This window comes from Balaenoptera borealis (assembly GCF_965194805.1).
Source record: "Balaenoptera borealis genome assembly, chromosome: 11".
In the NCBI taxonomy this organism is placed as follows: domain Eukaryota; kingdom Metazoa; phylum Chordata; class Mammalia; order Artiodactyla; family Balaenopteridae; genus Balaenoptera; species Balaenoptera borealis.
In genome coordinates, this window is record NC_138868.1 from 102,135,437 (window position 1) to 102,153,783 (window position 18,347).

At 38.3% G+C, this 18,347-nt stretch overlaps 1 protein-coding gene across 3 annotated transcripts in view; it reads left to right on the plus strand.

The window, feature by feature from the left end:
- Positions 1-15,559, plus strand: part of JHY (junctional cadherin complex regulator) — a 63,788-nt gene extending 48,229 nt beyond the window's left edge. For 2 of the 3 annotated variants that reach the window (XM_082339809.1, XM_082339810.1), the window contains 5 exons: positions 1,658-2,319; positions 6,455-6,749; positions 12,091-12,171; positions 12,953-13,081; positions 15,095-15,559. In XM_082339809.1, coding sequence (XP_082195935.1) covers positions 1,658-2,319; positions 6,455-6,749; positions 12,091-12,171; positions 12,953-13,081; positions 15,095-15,292 — 1,365 coding nt within the window. In that variant the 3' untranslated portion in view covers positions 15,293-15,559. Of the gene's footprint in view, positions 1-1,657; positions 2,320-6,454; positions 6,750-12,090; positions 12,172-12,895; positions 13,082-15,094 lie in introns of all 3 variants that reach the window. The other variant, XM_082339811.1, reaches the window with a different exon arrangement.
- The last annotated feature ends 2,788 nt before the right edge of the window (positions 15,560-18,347 follow it).

Sequence of the window (18,347 nt, forward strand, 5' to 3'; positions counted from 1 at the left end):
GGCTGAACAAATATTGAAAAGAATGACATTATCAGCGTTAATAAATATCTCTAGGTCATAGCAAAGAGGGATCTTTTTTGAGCTTCAAGAACAGTGATGACAGCCATGAAAAGAGCCGCTGTGTTTCATGAACACACCTACAAGAGTGTAAATAACAATGTTCTTCTGGATCCACTACCAGGAAGGATGCTCTTGGGCTGTCTGTTGGCAGAGCCTCCTTGCCCACGTTTCCCCCATGCAGCTCAATATACTGCATGAAAGGAAGGACCCTTCTTAATTGAAATACAGATAGAAAAGGAAGTTTTTTCTTTTTTGGAGCACCGCAGGTAAAAATTTAAAGTTTAGAGGAGCTACTAAGAACCTGGCCAATCCTCCAGAAAGCTCAAATTCTAAAAACTTACTCTAAATTTTGAATTATAAGTCATTCTTACTTGAAAACTGATATAAGAAGTCATATTGTATATTACTGTTTTAAATTGAATAATCTCAACCTTATCATTATAATGAGATTTCATGAGACATAGAATACCATTAAATGATATTATACAGGAGTAGGATGAGCCTTAGCAATTATATCAGAAAAGTGAAATAGAAGTTGAATTTATCCTTAAAACAATTTGAGCAAAAACATGATTTATTCAAGTTTTTTTCTCAAATGATCTGGGTAACTTGCATTTTTCGATTAACGTTGCATAGATACAGGCCACAGAGGCTTTTTATACGTGTGTTCAGCAAGGAAGAATTATGTTGCAGTTATATAACACACTGAGGCATATGGTCCTCTGACTGTTTTCAGTAAGCATTTAATCATTCTTTCCAAAGGCCTCTTAACTCAGCTAGTTTTTCACAAAGTAATGAGCGCTTTATTCCTTGGGAAATATGTCTAAATGGCTTAGCACAATATAGTTACATAGTGTATCTATTATACCAGGAGTACATTTTGTTGTTACAAGACTTTGGAAAGCATAAAGACTGCTCTGAAATTGAAATATTTCCCCCAGATGTTTGATTGCCTAAGTACAGGCTATATTAAGGAACAGAAGCAAAACAACCCTTGTGGTTTCACAGATGTCCTATCACCGCACAGACTCTTTTATAATCCTCTGAATAAAATCTAATTTGTTTCATCTGGTGAAGAGATCATTTCTAGCTTCTGACCTATATGAGTAAGAAGATCTGATAATCTGAATTGTATTTCATATTAAACTTGTACTTGGTGGGTAAAGCAAATTGTTGATGTTCTTTCTGGATAATATTTTTTTAAATATTCATCTTAGTTAAGATAAACTTGCATATTTTGATGTTGATTTGCACTTCCGTTGTATGCAGCTCTTTAGAGGTAAAGCTGCTTTCCCCCCCCCATTTGGTAATACTTCATTTTACAACATCATAGGTCAAAGACTTGCCCTTAATATAATGCCCATTCTAAGCTATTTCTTTCTAGAAAATTCATAATCTGAAACTGCCAGGAGGAACCACTCAGCTAATCACCCTCTCATTACCTGAAACGAGGAAAGGACCCTCTGTTCTCCTTCTTTATCTCTTTTCAATTCTGTGGTCACCTTCCTAGAAGTCTTAACTCCCAGTTTGAGAAACACTAAAATTTGTGAAGAGTGCCAATCTTTTAACTTTATATTAACTAAAAATATCTTTTTAGGATTACCAGGAACACTGGTCTCAATTTGAAAATGCAAAATCAAGCAGTGGACCCAGAGGTCAATCTTCAGAAACAACCAATGGCCAGCAACCTTCCAGAAGACCAGCCAAGCACAAGATTCGAAAACAGCATAAACACCGGCATGGCCCAAAGCCTTTGGTGACTGAAGAGCTGGTTGTCAGTCAAGGAAACCAGAATAACTCTTCCAGACAGCAGCAAACCCCAAATAAGCCTATAGATACTGCAGTGAAACAGGAAACAGTCGTGATGATGAATGCCCCGAACAATGATTTACAATACTCAGGTATACCGAGAAGCCAGGAACCCAAAGTAACCTCCAATAAATTTGCTCCACCACACCAGGCTTCTGACAAGGTACTATATAAAAATTCTACCAGGTATCACTCAATGATGAATGTTAATACAGAAAGAGGACACAAAGACCAAGAAGAGAAAAGATTTTCATATCAGCAGCTACACATTGACACTCTTTCCAATATGGACTTGAACTATCTTCATGAACTTACTAAGAAGCATGCATCCCTTAGCCAGAAAGGCTCTCAGTCTGTTTCTAACATAAATGATAATGGATCAACTGAAAATAAGAAGCAACCCAAAGGGACTTATACAGAAACAAAGTATAAGAACTTAGAAATATTATGGTAAGAATTCCTTGTTCTCAAGTGGTTTTCTAGAGTAATGAGAGGCTGCTAGAGAAAGATAGGAGGGGGAGGATGGGGTGGAGAGGCAGGGGGTGTTCATGGCGATGGTCAGGCAAGAGGAAAAATTCTCCTAACGACGTCCTTGCCTCTGATTTCTGCAGAAAATAGTCCACTTTTGATGTATTTCTTTTCTTCTTCCCTGTCTCCTTTACTTTTTCTACTGTCGTTAAACCAGAGGTTGGAGGGAGAAGGGCAGAGGGACCCAGTCAAAAAAGATCAGTATATTTTAAGGGTCGCAAGTAATGTTCACAGGGAACAAATTCTCTCCAACTCTGTAATGGTCTATCCTAATAAAATAATCTAAAATACAGAAAAAAAAAACACGTGGGTGTAAAAATATCATTTACAACCATATGATATCATTTATATGTGGAATCTAAAATATGGCACAAATGACCCTATCTACAAAACAGAAACAGAATCACGGACATAGAGAACAGACTTGTGGTTACCAAGGGAGAGGAGGGGAGGGAGAGGGATGGACCGGGAATTCGGGGTTAGTAGATGCAAACTATTACATTTAGGATGGATAAACAACAGGTCCTACTGTATAGCACAGGGAACTGTATTCAGTATCCTGTGATAAACCACAGCGGAAAAGAATACAAAAAAAGAATGTCTATATGTGTATAACTGAGTCACTTTGCTGTACAGCAGAGATTGTCACAGCATTGTACATCAGCTACACTTCAATAATATATATATATATCATTTACAGAAATGACAACAATAATTGAATATGGAAATGTTTAGATTAATTATAATATTTAATATCATGTAACCATTAAAAACCATGTTTATGAAGAAATGCTTCTATGAAGAGAAAATAGTACAGTACAAAAATTACACTTAAGGAGTATGAGCTCTATCTACTATGTCAAAATGTGCAGAGAAGATGAAAAATGCACAAAAATGTCAATAGTGGTTATTTCTGGCAAGAGAGATTGGGATTATTTTTAATTTCTTCTTTATATTTTCTGAGTTGTCCAAGTTCCCTACAATGTAGATGCATTACTTCTATAATTAGAAGAAAGAAAAGTTATTTTTAAAATCGGGGTATTTCTTGATATCATTCAGTCAAATGTGTTTATTACATACCTGATACGGCTGGATATAGGACTAAAATGCTATAAAAGATACAAAAGTAGTATGATGCATGGGAACCTTCAAGGAGCTTATTTTCAAAGTAGGGAGACAATTTGACACACATGAATTAATCAGAAGACATTTAAGTGTTCCACTTGGAGGTATGGAATGTACAATGAATAAGATTAGGAATTCGCTTCCTAGAAGACATAGTGATAGATAGATAGCAGGCATTTTTGTCTTTTCTTCCTGACTTTAGAGGGAGTGAGTCTAACATTTTTGCCATTAAAAATATTTAATTTTTAGTAGTTAGGGAGATAAATAGGAAATGACCTCCTATTCCTATTTTTTTCCTGCAAAGAACTTCTATCATAAATAGATGTTTAATGTTATCAAATTCTCTGCATCAACTGAAAAATTTTCTCCTTGAATCCTTTATGTGGCTAAATGTGTTAACAGATTTTCTAACATTCCATCATCCTTTTATTCCTAGGACTAACCCAACTTGTCATACTATTTTAATATATTGCTTGATTTGATTTGTTAACACTGTTTAGGATTTAACATTCACATGCAGGAAGTGAGACTGGCTTAAAATTCTCCAATCTGTCATTGGCCCCCGTCTGGATGTGTTATCAAGATTATACCAGCCTTAAAATAATTCCCCCGTTTTATATCCTCTGGGAGACTTCATGTACAATTGGAACTGCTTCTTGAAGATTTCATAGAATTTTCCAGTAAAACTATTTAGTTCTCATGTGTTTTTTTGTTTGGCTTTTCTTTTGTTGTTATTTGTGGGCAGATATTAAACTTTAAACTACTTACATTTTTTTGTGATACTCATATATTTCGATTAATTTCTACTATCTTAATTTGTCCTAGCCACCCTACTTTTTCCAATACGTATTGTCTTTATTTTTTTAATATTGTCTGTTGAACTGATAGAACTTTCTGCTACTTTTTCCCTCTACTGATTTGGAAATGCATATTCTCTTTCTATTCTTTTTTTTTTAAACTTACATTATTAACTAGTCTAGTGTTAAAATTTCTATTCTTCTGCAGACATATTCAAAATCATTGGATTGTTCTAATCCAGTCACCCTTTGTGTCATACATATTATTTTTAACCAGCATCTTATATCTCTAAAACTAATTGTTGTTTTATTATTGTTGTATAGAGTCAGTGCTGTTTTAGATTTAACCAGTTGTTTATTATTGTCTTTGCCTCCCATTCTTTTTTCCATTTTACTCTTTCTTCCTGAAGTAGATCCTTTAGAAGTTCTTTCAGCAAGTACATTTCACTGGTAAATTTACTGGAAATTCCTTTACTTTCCTCTCTATCTTAAATTATGTTTAACTTGATAAAGAATTAACCTCTTTGAAAACACTGTTTTTCTATTTCCTGGCTTCTCTATTTCTTTGAAAAGTCTTTTATCAATGTAATTATCATTCTTTTTGTCTTTGTCTTTTTTTCTCTTCTTGGTTTTGAGGTCTCTGTTTTTGGTGTTCTGAAGCTTCACTGTGATGTATCTAGGTTTGAAATTTGTAATCCTGCTTGTGATTTTTTCTGGGATTCCTAAATCTGAGGGTTCATTTCTTTCATAAATTCTGGAAAATTATCACCCATTTGTCCTTTGAATATTATGTCTCCCAAATTTGCTCTAATTTTCCTTCAGGAACACCAAGTAGATGTATATTTGATTCTCTTATTCTAGACTCTGTGTCTTTTTAACTGTTTCTTATTTCCATCTCTTATCCCTCTATGCTTCTTTCTGAGAAATTTCCTCTAAGTTTCTAAGTCTCTTCAGCTCCAATATGCTCTTTAGTGTATCCACTGAGTTGTAAATTTCAGTAATGGTGTTTTTCATGTCTAGGAGTTCTATATGGTTCTGATTAAAACCTTCCTGTTATTTTTTCAGAATATATTTCTCAGGGTTTTGATTTCTTCTTTCATGTCTTTAATCATTATAAACATGCTTCCTTATGAATGCTATCTAATATTCAATTACCTTAAGTTCTTAGAAATCTACTACTGCTTTGTGTGTGTGTGTGTGCATGTGTATCTGCTGATTCTCATACTTTGTAGGTTATTTACTCACATGTTCTAGGATTTTGGATTGTGAACTTATCCATCTTATCTGTAGACACCTAGGCAGGCTTGGGTGGGAATGTATCCTTCCAGAGAACTTGCTTCTGCCAGATACTACAGAGGTATCCTTCCTCTAGGATCACTTTATGTTAATTTCTTGGTGTTGGATTTCCATGATTATGTGGGGAAGGTAAATTTGAACCCCAAATATTGTCCCATAGCTATTTACAGGGAATTTTTTTCCCACCTCAGAGCCTACATTAAGACAGATAGGCTTGCTTTGTTGTTGCCCAAGGCTGGTGAATGAGTTTTTCACTAATCTGCCATTTTATTGAGGGTGTAGCTCTTCAAGGGTTACAGCCTTCACGCAGGCATCTTAGTTCTGATTCTCTGCCTGACACAGAGCCAAGATCTCACATATCCCATACCAGTGTTGAATGGTGAAACTCAAGCACGTAGGTCCAAACTCCTCAAAGAAAGCCATAGCTTCATCTTATCTAAATCTGCTTTAGTTTTAGTTTCTGTTTAGTTTGTGGTCTCTGAAGATTCCCTGTCTCTCTTACAAATCCAACTATCTAATTAAAAGGGCATTTGTTTAATTTAATCCAACCTGTCCAGGTGTTTTGTGGTGGGAATGCCTTTGATTTTTCAGAATGATGTTTTTTCTATTCTGAATGCACTAAATGAAAGTTCTAAGCAAGAGCTAGAATATCCTAAAGAAAAAATAGAGGATATTAAGAAATTAATGTATTTATGAAAAGATTAAGCTAAAGAACATTAATTTGACTGGGGGAGTGATAAAGACATCAAATTAATGGTTCATAAAGACTTTTATGCTAAAAGTCTTATGTATCTAGGTTTCATTAACAGATTTGTGCTATTTTTTTTTTTTCCTTTAAGGAAGTTCCATTCTTCCTCTGAGAGCCAACCTGGTAGTGCTTCCCCAGACTCACGGCTCACCCGGACGATGGAGCAGCACCAGCAAGCCCTAATGCATCTGACTGAGGCGCATCCCCACGAAGGGGCCTTACCCGGCGTCACGCTTCCACCCATACCATCAAGGGTGGAAAGTGAATCCCAACTCAGTTCAGAGAGAAGCCAAAGAAACCAAGTGAAAATTAGCCGTAGCAATTCTGAAGGCTATCTGTTTCAACTGGAAAAGGGGAAGAAGCATAGGAAAAGCAGCAGCATTAAGGTAATAAAAGCATCTTACTTACTTAACCTTTTATTTTGCTAATACACAGGGACCTGGATTTTCATTCTCCTTATCACGGGCCTGGAATAGGGATGCTGCTGGTGCTCCTCCCTCCTCCCCCTCCTTCCTCCTCTCTAGTCCCCACCCTTTCTCAGCCTTCATCCCACCTCGGCTCCTGCAGTAAAACACCCAGGACAGCCAGCCAATGACTGAGCTTTCTTCTGAAATGTTTGCTTTACTGAGTTCTGTGTTTACCTAAGATTCACCATGACTAGCACCCTTGTGCACTTAGGTCTTTCCCATCAGGTCTGCTTTGTTAAATAAGGGAAATGGGGGTGGGAGGCAAAGAGGAAGATTTCCAGGAAGAAATGAAGGAGCGTTGAAGGAGCCTTTTTATGTCCTTTGTGTTTCTCTACTGTTACAAACAATAAAAACCCTTCAGGAAAGATCACTTGTTTCTAGTGTCAAATAGTAAGGAAAAGGCTGGAAAATGCATTCTGCTTTACTGGGCAACAGGGAAATAGTTGCCCAGTTTACTAGCTGGAAGCAATAGTCCTGTGGTGGATTGGCCCCGCCAGGAACAGACTCTGAAATGGAGATTTGTGAGCAAGAGAGTTACCGGGGAACCACCCCTGTTGGGGAGGGAGGGGGCAGGACCAGGTGAGGGAGAAGGGGCGGCTTTGAGGCTGGTGCAAAGGATGCCTCAGCCAAGCCCATGAGGGTTCTGAAGTTGGGATGGCCCTTCAGAGGCAAGGAACCCAGATGTTCCCCCACATGGATCAGCCATTGGCTATTGACTGTCTCTGGGGGAGGGTTGTAACATTGGGCACAGCCGCTCCATCTGGCTGAGGGCAGTTCTTAGGGAGGGACTCGACTGTGAGCCATAGCAGACAACACTCCCAGCAGCTGGGGGACCAGTGGACACCAGTGGGGCGTCCACTATAAGGCAGATTTACGGAGCCATCCTTAGTTCAACTCAACATATATGTGTTGAATTCCTACCGGGAACTGTGTCAGGTGCTGGGATGTATAGCAAACGAGCCACGCCCTGTCCCCAGCAGTATCATGTTGAAATAAGAGAGAGAGATGCACAGTGAACACAGAGGAGGACACATCCCCACCTGCGGGTCAAGCAGAGCTTCAGGAGGTGATCGTGAGGCACCTTAGAGGATGATTGAGAGTTAGCAAAAGAAGGAAGACTGAAAGCATTTCAGGCAGAGGGACCAGTGTGAGCGAATGTTCTGAAGCTTGAGAGAACACAAAGCATGCTGGGAACTGATGCATTTCAGGGCTGCTGTCACTCAAAGTGGGAGGCGCTGAGTGTCGAGAGGTGACAGTGGAGAAGTAGGTCGGGGACCGGGTCTTCGAGGATCTTGCTCGTCATTGGAAGAAGGAGGGCTCTAATCCCTCAGCTGGTGGGGAGGCAAGGGGGTTGGCGGGGGGCATGGAAGAATTTTAACCACAGTTAGATTAATGTTTTAGAAAGACTGCTCTGGCTGTGGTGTGCAGGGCAGATGCAGGGCACTCCAGGAATAGGGGATCGTGAAGTCAGTGGACACCCACATGGGAGCCTCAGAAAAAAAGGAAAGGGTGGCCTTGAAGAGAAGAAGGGAAAGCTGGACTAGAATGACAGTGGGTCATATTGCAGAGAAGAAAAGGAGGACCAGCTTGGTGTGTCCTCCTGAGATAGAACCTCAGAGGTTGATGCACATGAAACGCCCCAGCCCACTGCCGCCACCTGAGAGCCTAGGCCTCCAGCTCGCTCACAACCCTGGGGTCCTTCCCTCCGCCCCTTCCCACACGCCGACCTGAGGGCTCCTTGAGCTCCTCATCTGACCCTCCCTCACATCCTCCGTCCTGCCGGGGTACCTAATTCTTGCCCAGGCTGTGGAAACCACTACTGGTTGTTTAGAGCTGGGATGATCCCCAGTTTCACAGTAAATAAGAAGAAATGTGTTCCTGGGTTCATAAGTAACTTATTTTTCCACCAAAACATCATTACTTGACAGTTAATCGTACCTAATCTGAGGTACGATTAGTACTGTTTTCAAGTACTTCATAAATAGAATAGGGTTTGTAGACTGGACTAGGAAGCCAGACACTGTGTGTATTATTATTTCTATAGGGAAATGTATTCAGAGCTTAGGAACCAACACATTCTCAAGGTGAGGGCGTCCTGTCACTCTGGAATTTACGAGTTACCAGGGCCTAAAAAAGAGCTCAAACTCACTACCTCGGAAGAGAACCTTCTGGGTTAGGGTTCTTGCCAACTGTGGATTATTGTTGAAAATGCAAGCTTTTAACAATTCCTAATGAGCAGGGTTTAGTGGAAGTCACGCACTCAGCCATTTCTAATTTCTCATCACCTAATCTCTCTGTGACTCAGACAAGCTATTAATTCACCTGAGCCCCTATTTCCTCATACACACAATCAGAATTGTTCTTTTTATAGATTTGGTTTGACAGTTAAGTGAAATAATGTATTAAAACCTTAGCTTAGTGCCTAGCAAAGAATAGACATCAACTAAATGTTAGTTTCCTTTCCCTTCCTTCTCCTCTTGGTAGTTTGAATCTGTGTTTTACCGAGGGAAGGCAGAGGACAGTACCCAGTGATGGTGTGTATCATGAGACATCTAAGATCGGGGAGGGGAGGGAAGAGGAAGAAAGAGAACTTCCACTTCCCACTTCCCAAGCCCTCTTTCCAACTTGGGAAATCCCTGCCTTCCTGCTTTCTCTCAGAGATGTTGCAATCCACACGTATCCATTTTCTCCATCCAAGACTTTCAGCCTATATCCGACAAAGACACAGAAGCACTCTTTGTCCGGGAAGCCATTCCAGAAGCTAAAATGATTTAGAACCGAGCTATTTGTATAGGATAGCAGGTAGCCGGGGCCCCAGGCAGAGGGACTCATTACCCAGGTCATGCCTATTTCCTAGTCAAAGCAAATCTCGTGGTTTCCAAGGGAATCGACTTGAATCACATTAAAAATTGGAGGATTTGTCAAGATAATAGGCCCAAGCACTGTTCCTCTTCTGGCAGTTCTGTTGTGACCAATTTATGAACATTCAGCATTGTCCATGCCACTGAATCCAGACATCAGGCAGTGAGAGATTAACACGGCACAAGTGATGACAAACAGTAATAAAAATATCTACCGCAACCTGCCACAAAATAACTGCTTAAGGAGTTCTCTGACAGCTGTGTTGAGCTGAGCTGCAGTAATTAACTCGTGTGTTTGTTGTCACAGACAATCCGGGTATTGCTGCTTGACTGCTTCTAAGACGAGGTTTATTTGGATTAAGTTTAGCAACCGCAGAGCAAACTTCCTTCACTTGCTGTTCCCCAGTATTTGAGGCATTGTTTTCCGTCCTGTCTCTGAGTAACTTTCTCACCCTTACACATCTGAGGAATGTTCTGGAGGAAAGCCCTGCAGTGTCCCCCACAGCGGGGCACGACCTCTCAGAGTTGAAACAAGTCCTCCCGGGACAGTCAATGTCATTTTCAAGTCAGGCACCTTTTGCCCCACGTTTACAATAAAAGTCACTCTTCTGGCTTGAGAAGACGTGTGATTGATGGCCAGCAGAAACCTTCCACCAGGAGATCCTATGCCAGACTCTGCCAAAGCCACGACCAGTGGACACCAGTTTCAAGGGGTAGATCTGGTCTGGTCAGCCGTCAGCTAGAGCCAGAGTTGGCTGATGTCACCCTGTGTGCATCTCATGCAAAGACTAGCAGCAAACCCCACCGGGGATTTTTTGAAAACATGCTTTTATTTTCCCCCTGTGTTTGGAGACCTAATGAGACTATTATTGTTGATTTAATTTTAAAAAATTGGGGGGGGGGCATGGTGCCATTGTGACCTTTTGGTCTTGTAACAGCCAAAGAGAGGTAAATCAAAGTAAATTCTAGGGATTCTTTGACTATGAAAGCCTTTTGAAGAGACAGAAAGTAGCTTAGTGGCTGCCTAGGGCTGGAGGTGGGGGGAGGGAAGGGACTGCTAATGGGTATGGGGTTTCTTTTTAGGACAATGAAAATGTTCTAATATTGGATTGTGGTGACTTTCGCACAACTTGATGACTATACTAAAAACCACTGAACTGTACAACTTCAAATGGGTGAATCTGGTGGTGTGTGAATTTTACCTCAATAAAGCTGTTAAAAAGATTTTTGATGGAAAGAGATCAAACAAAACTACAGCACTGAGAACCAATCAAGATTACTTGAAGCCAACAAGTAAATCCAGGATTTTTGATTGCCAGTCACCCAGAACAAACTCTGTTAGGAGCCATCGCTCTCCCTTGAGAAACATCTCTTCACTGGAAGCTGCTCAGCCTGTCAAGGAGTCAGTGGCGTTTGGAGATGATCCCTTCGGGCCACACTCTTTCCTTTGTGTCAGTCTGCAGTGCTAGACCCTCAGTTCTGTTTTTCTGTGACAGCCACGATGTTCATTCGAGGTGATAGTAAGAACTTCAACAGGGATGCAATAAGCAATTATTCATGCTTTACATTACATCTTTTGTGAGTTGGTGGAATGATTAAAGCTAAGCTGCTTCAGACTGGGTATCTGCTGCAAGTAGCAAGTCAGACTTCACGTCAAAAGTGGGAGTTTGGGGAATATCTTAACCTGTCCTACAGTCAGGAGCGCATTAGTATTTTTCCTGCCTGTTACTGTGCTCAACTGACATAATTTAATAATTAAATAGCCTCGGTCTGTTACTCTGTCCCTTGAAATATGCAATAGTAATAAGCATTATCATATAAAATTATTTGTACCTTTCAAAATATCCAAAATCACACTGAATGAGTTTCTCAGTGGGTCTTGCTTAGACTCTTAACCCTTAAATGTTTCCTTTCTTTTGAGTATTATGACATTAGACAGGGTGCCCTCTCTTCGAAGCAGTGTGCTTACCTGATTCGTTTAGATCGTCTCTTCCAGGGAAATCAGTTGGTTCAGTGAACGGTACAAAACTAGACATAATACTCATAGCAGCAGCAGCAAATTAGTAATGTATCCATTATGTTAAAAATGTTAATAACAAAGCAGCATTTTACTCACTTGAAATTTTTTATTTATAATTTTCAGAATTTCAATGTTTTTTATTGCAGAAGTGGAAAAGTCCAAACATGTTAGCTCACCAGCTACAAATTACCAAGGAAACGATTATCAATGACGACCATTAAAATGGAAGAATTGTTGGGAAACACACCCACTGTCCCACGGTCCACACAGGCTGCCATTCTTCATTTTGCTTCTTCCCTTTCTTATGTGGCTATGACAACTTGAGTGTGGGGGACATACAAGTCTTTAAAAGAAACTGTCTCTTTGATTGTATTTTTAGAGTTCCAAGCTGAAAGGTTATCAGAACAGAGACGTGAAGCTTGGAGGCCTCGGACCTGACCTTGAGTCCATCAGAGACAAAGTGAGTGTGATGTACATATAGCATTTCCAGGATTGGATTTGCCCTTTGTCTTCCAGCAAAACTGGATAAAGATATCCCCAGAACCAAGTCCTAATTCAAGTGTCTCCCTCTGAATAGAGACCCTTCTGAAATAGCATTGGTAATAAGCCCCGGGCACTCCTTCTACCATAAAATAAAATTACTCAGCCAATGTTGTTTTATGTATCCACCTTTTCGTTAGTTTTGAAGGCCCAAACAGGAAAGTGGGGCACGTGCACATGAAAAGAGATGTGTGTTATATGGTCGTGGGTCTTTCCCAGTAGAGTTATCTTGATAATACTGAAGAGTGGCTACAGAGAAGACACTCAGGGTAAGAGTTTCCCAAGCCACGAAAAGTGCATCCACTTTATTCTCTTTCCTCTAGTGAAAGGAGATCTTCATTTAATGTGTTTTAACTGCAGTTGCACTCAAGGCATAAAAAGAGAGTAGAGTTCAAAGTTGGAAGCAAAAATGAAAATAAATTGGGTAAACGCAACAAAGAAGAGGCTGAATGTGATTTAGCCACTGTTAAGTGAACACTGGGTGTGCTACTGCAGTGACATTCCCCCCCTCAAGAGAAACTATTTGTAGGAGAAACATTAACTTAACCATTTCACTGCTGTCACCTTACACGCGGTGATCCCATTTCCCCCGTGCAGCTGATACTGTATGCCCAGCTCACTAAAATTAGTGTCAATTTAAATAGAGAACAGAGCGATCTAGCAGGACCTGTGAGTCACCCTCACTTTGTTTCTCTGGACAGATGCAGAAATTAATACAGCAAAAGGAATATGCAAAACAAGTAAAGGAATACAACTTGAAGGCACTATTCATCCCGTCAAAGCCACAAATAGCAAAGACTGAAAATAAATGTGCTGTCCCTCGGCAGAAGGTAAGAAGTTCTCACCAAGGCAATTGTCTTTTTAATTAGAATTAAAGGGAAACCTCTGTGACCTCATGACAATAAATTCCCCACGTTTTTTGAACACAGAGGATGATTTAGCTACTACTGTTCCTGCGGCTCCCCATCATTCACAGATACTGATGTAAAAATGATATACACACATATGATGCTGGAAAGTTAGCCTCTTTTTCTCCCTGAAGTTCACTGTTATCTTTAGTCTTCCACATGTTTTCCTCCAAGTATAGTATTTTGAGTTTCTCACACAAAAATTCAATGGTTAGGTGATTTCGTAGAAAAAAACTAATAATCCTGATTAACTATCAATTTCCTTCTCTACCATTAAATAAGTTTTAAGAAATTAGCATCTTCTTGCCATCTCTGGGTGCTTATGTCACAGGAAAGTCCTTCACTGTTTCTCTCAAGTTCATTCCCTATATTTTTCCTAAGGGATGGTACTATATAGGTTTCTTTACTCAATAAAAATGATAAATACAGGATGTTCTCCCTCTCAGAAGTCATCCAACTCTAAGTTGTGATGTGAATGAAATACGTTCTATGGAGACACCGAGGTTTGCAGTACAAGTCTCTGCCTCAGTCCCGGTAAGGACATGGGACCCTTTGCATGAGGGACAAGTGACCCTTTGGTGCTTTTAGGAATTTGTACTTCGTGTTCTCTTTCACAGACTCTCATATTTTCTATCTATTGCATTTCTTCCTCAGACCTTGAAGACCTCAATCCACTTGATTGAGTTTCCATGATGCCACTTTTTCTTTTTTTCTCCAGTCCATTATTTGTTCATGAAGAGATTCAAGGCAACAAGTCTATAATTAGAAATTCCAATAGAAGTCACCTACACACACTGAAAAGTCTGGAGTTTTTCTGTTTTGGAGATTTTTCCCCTTCTAGGACCTACATATACTATCCATTCCCATTTTAGCTCTCAAGAAACTCTTATTAAACTGTAAAACTGGGGGTGGGGAGAGATAAATTAGGAGTTTGGGATTAACATATAACACAACTATATATGAAAGATAAACAACAAGGACCTACTGTATAGCACAGGAAACTATATCCAATATCTTGTAATAACCTATAATGGAAAAGAATCTGAAAAAGTATATATATATATATATATATATATATATATATATATATATATATATATATATATACACACACATACACACATATATATATGTATATATATACATGTATATATATATATATAACTGAATCACTTTGCTGTACACCTGAAACTAACACAACATTGTAAATTAACTATACTTCCATTTTAAAAAATGGTTAATTTTAAAAAAGTAAAACATATAAAGGCAGATTTAGAAATCATATTCAGTAATCTCATTTTTATTGTAATGCCTGTCAGAACTGACATCACTGAAAAAAAGACTGCCTTTTTTTAGTATCCAGGTATCTATAGATACGCTAAAGAAAAGGAAAAAAAATTTTTCAACCTCTAATAAATAATTGCCAGAGTTGTAAGAACCCAGAAACAAGAATAGTTGGTGTAATAATGGAGACTCAGTTTTATCTCAACTACAGTGATGTCTTTGGTCTCAACCTGTAACAAGTCCTCTTTGGATGGAAAGGTCAATTAATATCTCCTTAATAGAGGTTTGGTTTTAATAAGACTGCCAGAAGCTAAATAGATCAAACACATAAGAAATCTATTTTCAAGCACTTGAATAAAACTCAGTTTTATAAAGAAAATATCCAGAGTCACAACTGTACATATCATTCTTCAACTCTCTTTTTTTCCACAGCATTTTGTTACGTGGCTAATTTATTTTGTTTAAACTGTGCATTATATTGCATTATTTGTATTTTCCATTTGGTCTCCATTTCCATCCATCCCTTAGTACATTATTGTAGCAATAGTCTCCAATTACATTATCAATAAACCTTTCCTAAGACTAGATTTAATTTAAGGAATCCAGGGTTCACTTCCCATCTCAAATAAAATTTTATCTTTATGCTTTTAGGCTTTGGAATATGCTAAGACCATCCCCAAACCCAAACCTTCAAATCTGAGTGATCAAGCCTCAAAGGAAAAGAAAAATCCAACCCATGCTGGAAAAGAAGACATTTTACCTGAAATCTCACTGCTGGAAGTACTGCAGAACAGACATGAAAGGGAAAAACAAGCTGTGGCTGCTTTTAAAGCCCTTCACATTGTATAGACAAGATATGACCAGAGATGCCCAGGGAATGGACTTGGAGAAGAGAAGCTCCAACCCACTGCTCTGCACTGAGAGTGATGACCTAGTATCATCTAACTGCAGTCCATGTTTGCTTCGTACAGGATTTAAAATATGGGGCCCTATTACATTACGGCGCCATATTTTACTTTCCAGGAAGAAAAACTATTTTAATTATTTATTTTCAAATCAGTTAATATTGGGGCTGAATAAGAACTAGGGAATAAAGCCTTTTGGTTTTATACTGGATCCTTTTATTTCTTTTTGGTTTTATATTGGCTCTTCTAATTTCTTAAATGATCGCTACCCTTTCTTAGCATAATGAAACTCTTAAAGTTACCCAGAAATAAATGTATCTCCTTGTGTTTCTTTCTCATTTTTCTGATTAAAAAAAAACTATAAACACTTCAGTTTCTATTGAAAAGAACTCAACTTGGACTAAACACTGGTAAATTTTGCGATATCATTTCCAAAATATTTCAAAAATCTCTAAATTTAGCCAAGGGTTTATATGTAAAATTTTAAAAATGAAAGTGCTTCTAGATGTGCTACTCAAATAAAACAAATCTCAATGTTGTTCTAACAGAGCGTCAAGATATTAATTAGAAATCCACCAAGTCCAAAAGCACTCAACTCGGGCACCTCTGAGAGAGACAGTTTCTCAGAGCTGCTGACTCCAAGTGTATAAATATGCTGAACATCTTGCCATTAAAAATATCTTAAAATATCATCAAATGTGTGCTTCCACACAAAAACATTAGGTAAGACAAAAACATCCCTTAGTTTACTACTGAATGTCAATATTAATAAATATTTTTTCCCTTTTAAAGAATCTTTTGAAACTGCATAAACATTGTGAAATTCCCAGGTCTTAAAATAGTCCCTGGGACTATTTTAAATCCTATTAAATTAGGATTTAAATTTTACTTATTTGCTTGTACTAGATGGGCATTGCATTCTTAGATGGCTACATCCAGAATCAGACACATTTAACAATAATTTAGGGAAAATCTGTTTCTCTATACAGGTGGCGTAAGGACTGGCTTTGGAGATTTATTCCTATATTGTACACATTTTACATATACCAAAATGTGGTAGAAAAGCTGCCTGTACAAAACTTTTTCTTAATACTGGAAACAGCATTGAAAGTCTGAAAAGATAACAAGTATCTGAAGATAAACAGTAAACTGGAGAATCATGTTTCAGTAGTATTTGGAAAATCATAGTACATATGAGGAGTTAGTTCAGGAAAATCACAGCCCAAGCTGCTCCTAAAATGTATCTGTAAAAGAAGAGGACCCTTCAAGGTACATGTTTAAAGACTTTTCTAGAAACATGAGATAGAATGATTTTTTTCCCCTATATTTTTAAACTTCCCTATATTTTAAAACTTGCTCTGGAAGCTAAAAATAATGCATAAGAGATATTTCCATATTTTCATTTTTAAAGGGACAGGGTAAATTTTTTAAACATTCCATTTCTACTAAATTATCTTAAAGGAATTTAGAGCTTGGAAGGGGTTTATCTTGTTCAAGTGCCAATTTTTCAGAAGAGGAAATGGAGATCAAGAAAGGATAAGTGACTCTGAAGTCCTTCAGTCCTACAATGGGAGACTAGCCAGGTCTAAACTCCAATCTTTCAACAGCAAGGACAGCACTATTTGATTATTTGTTTGTGGGAAGAGAGTTCTTGTTTTTCTGTGTGGGCAAGGAGGATGTAATTATATATTTCAATTTGGGACATGAACTTCCATCATTTAATTTCCATTTTTAGAAATATGCTTTACTATCTACCTTGCATTTTTAACACGTACAGTCTGGCAACTTCATTACTACATTGATGAAGTTGTAAGAGACATCTACAATGCAACTCAAATGTTGACCAATAAAAGAGACACTATTTCAATTTTTTTTTCAGAACATTTAAATACCTCTCCCTAACTGTTTCTCTCAGCCTAAGCATTAAATCCTTCAGGCACTTTCACACCTACTATTAAGAACCCACACCCAGCTGAAGCAGGTTCAATGATCCAGTTGATATCAAACAACATTTCACAGGAATTTTACACTCAAGGCAAAGCTTTACCATCCAGTATATATGGCCCTAGAGCAATCAAAATTCTTTGTACACAAACACTGAAAGTGACAGGTAGCATCTAAAATGAGTTTGACTAAAGAAATAGAACATACTTGCTGAAAGCTTGGGGTTGAAATCAAAGAATAGATCAAAATAGCCTTCATCTGGCCCCAAGTCATCCCACAATGGTAAGATCCAGCAGAATGTCACTAAGGTACCATGATACTAAGACACAGTAGAGATTCTGCAAAAGCAGTAAATGACAAACACTTGTTTGGCTCCTCCTTTAAAGGCGATTGTACTATTAACAATAATATTGATCTTTTATAGACCTGAGTGGATCAGTGATGAATTTTTATCATATTTCTGTTTCAGATATTTAGGAAATAAAAATAATCTGCCTATTAGAAGACAAGGAACCATAAACTTGAGTGACGTAACGATGGAGGGCCTGGATTTGACCAGATGTTATACAAGCCATTGAAAGACATAGTGCCTAACTCCCTAATCTCTATGAACTGGTATAAAGGACCTTTAAATCATGTATTCTCTCTTATCATAGACTCCTTTTATGATGTTTTTCCATCTTGAGTTTCTAACAAGAGCATCCTCCTAGAGGGAGCTTTTGTACAAGTAGCTGAATTTAATGACAGCTGTCTTCATGATATTGCTTTGTAGAGTAAGGAGTCTCTTGGGAGTTATCTAGAAACCAACTCAAGAAAAGACAATATTGAGGAACAAAATAAAAGGTCAGCCTAGCAAAGGCATCGATGTCTAATTGTTCCAATTGGGGCCTTATTATTGGTTAATGAATCATTGTCAAAACATCACAGTAAGCATGAGCATGCACAGTCTAGTCTATAGCGAGAAAATGACTCTTCATCCCAACAGTTATTAGCTGGGAGTTGCTTGAAAACACATCCAGTAATTAGAACAACACTGGAGCTAATTGAGAACTTTG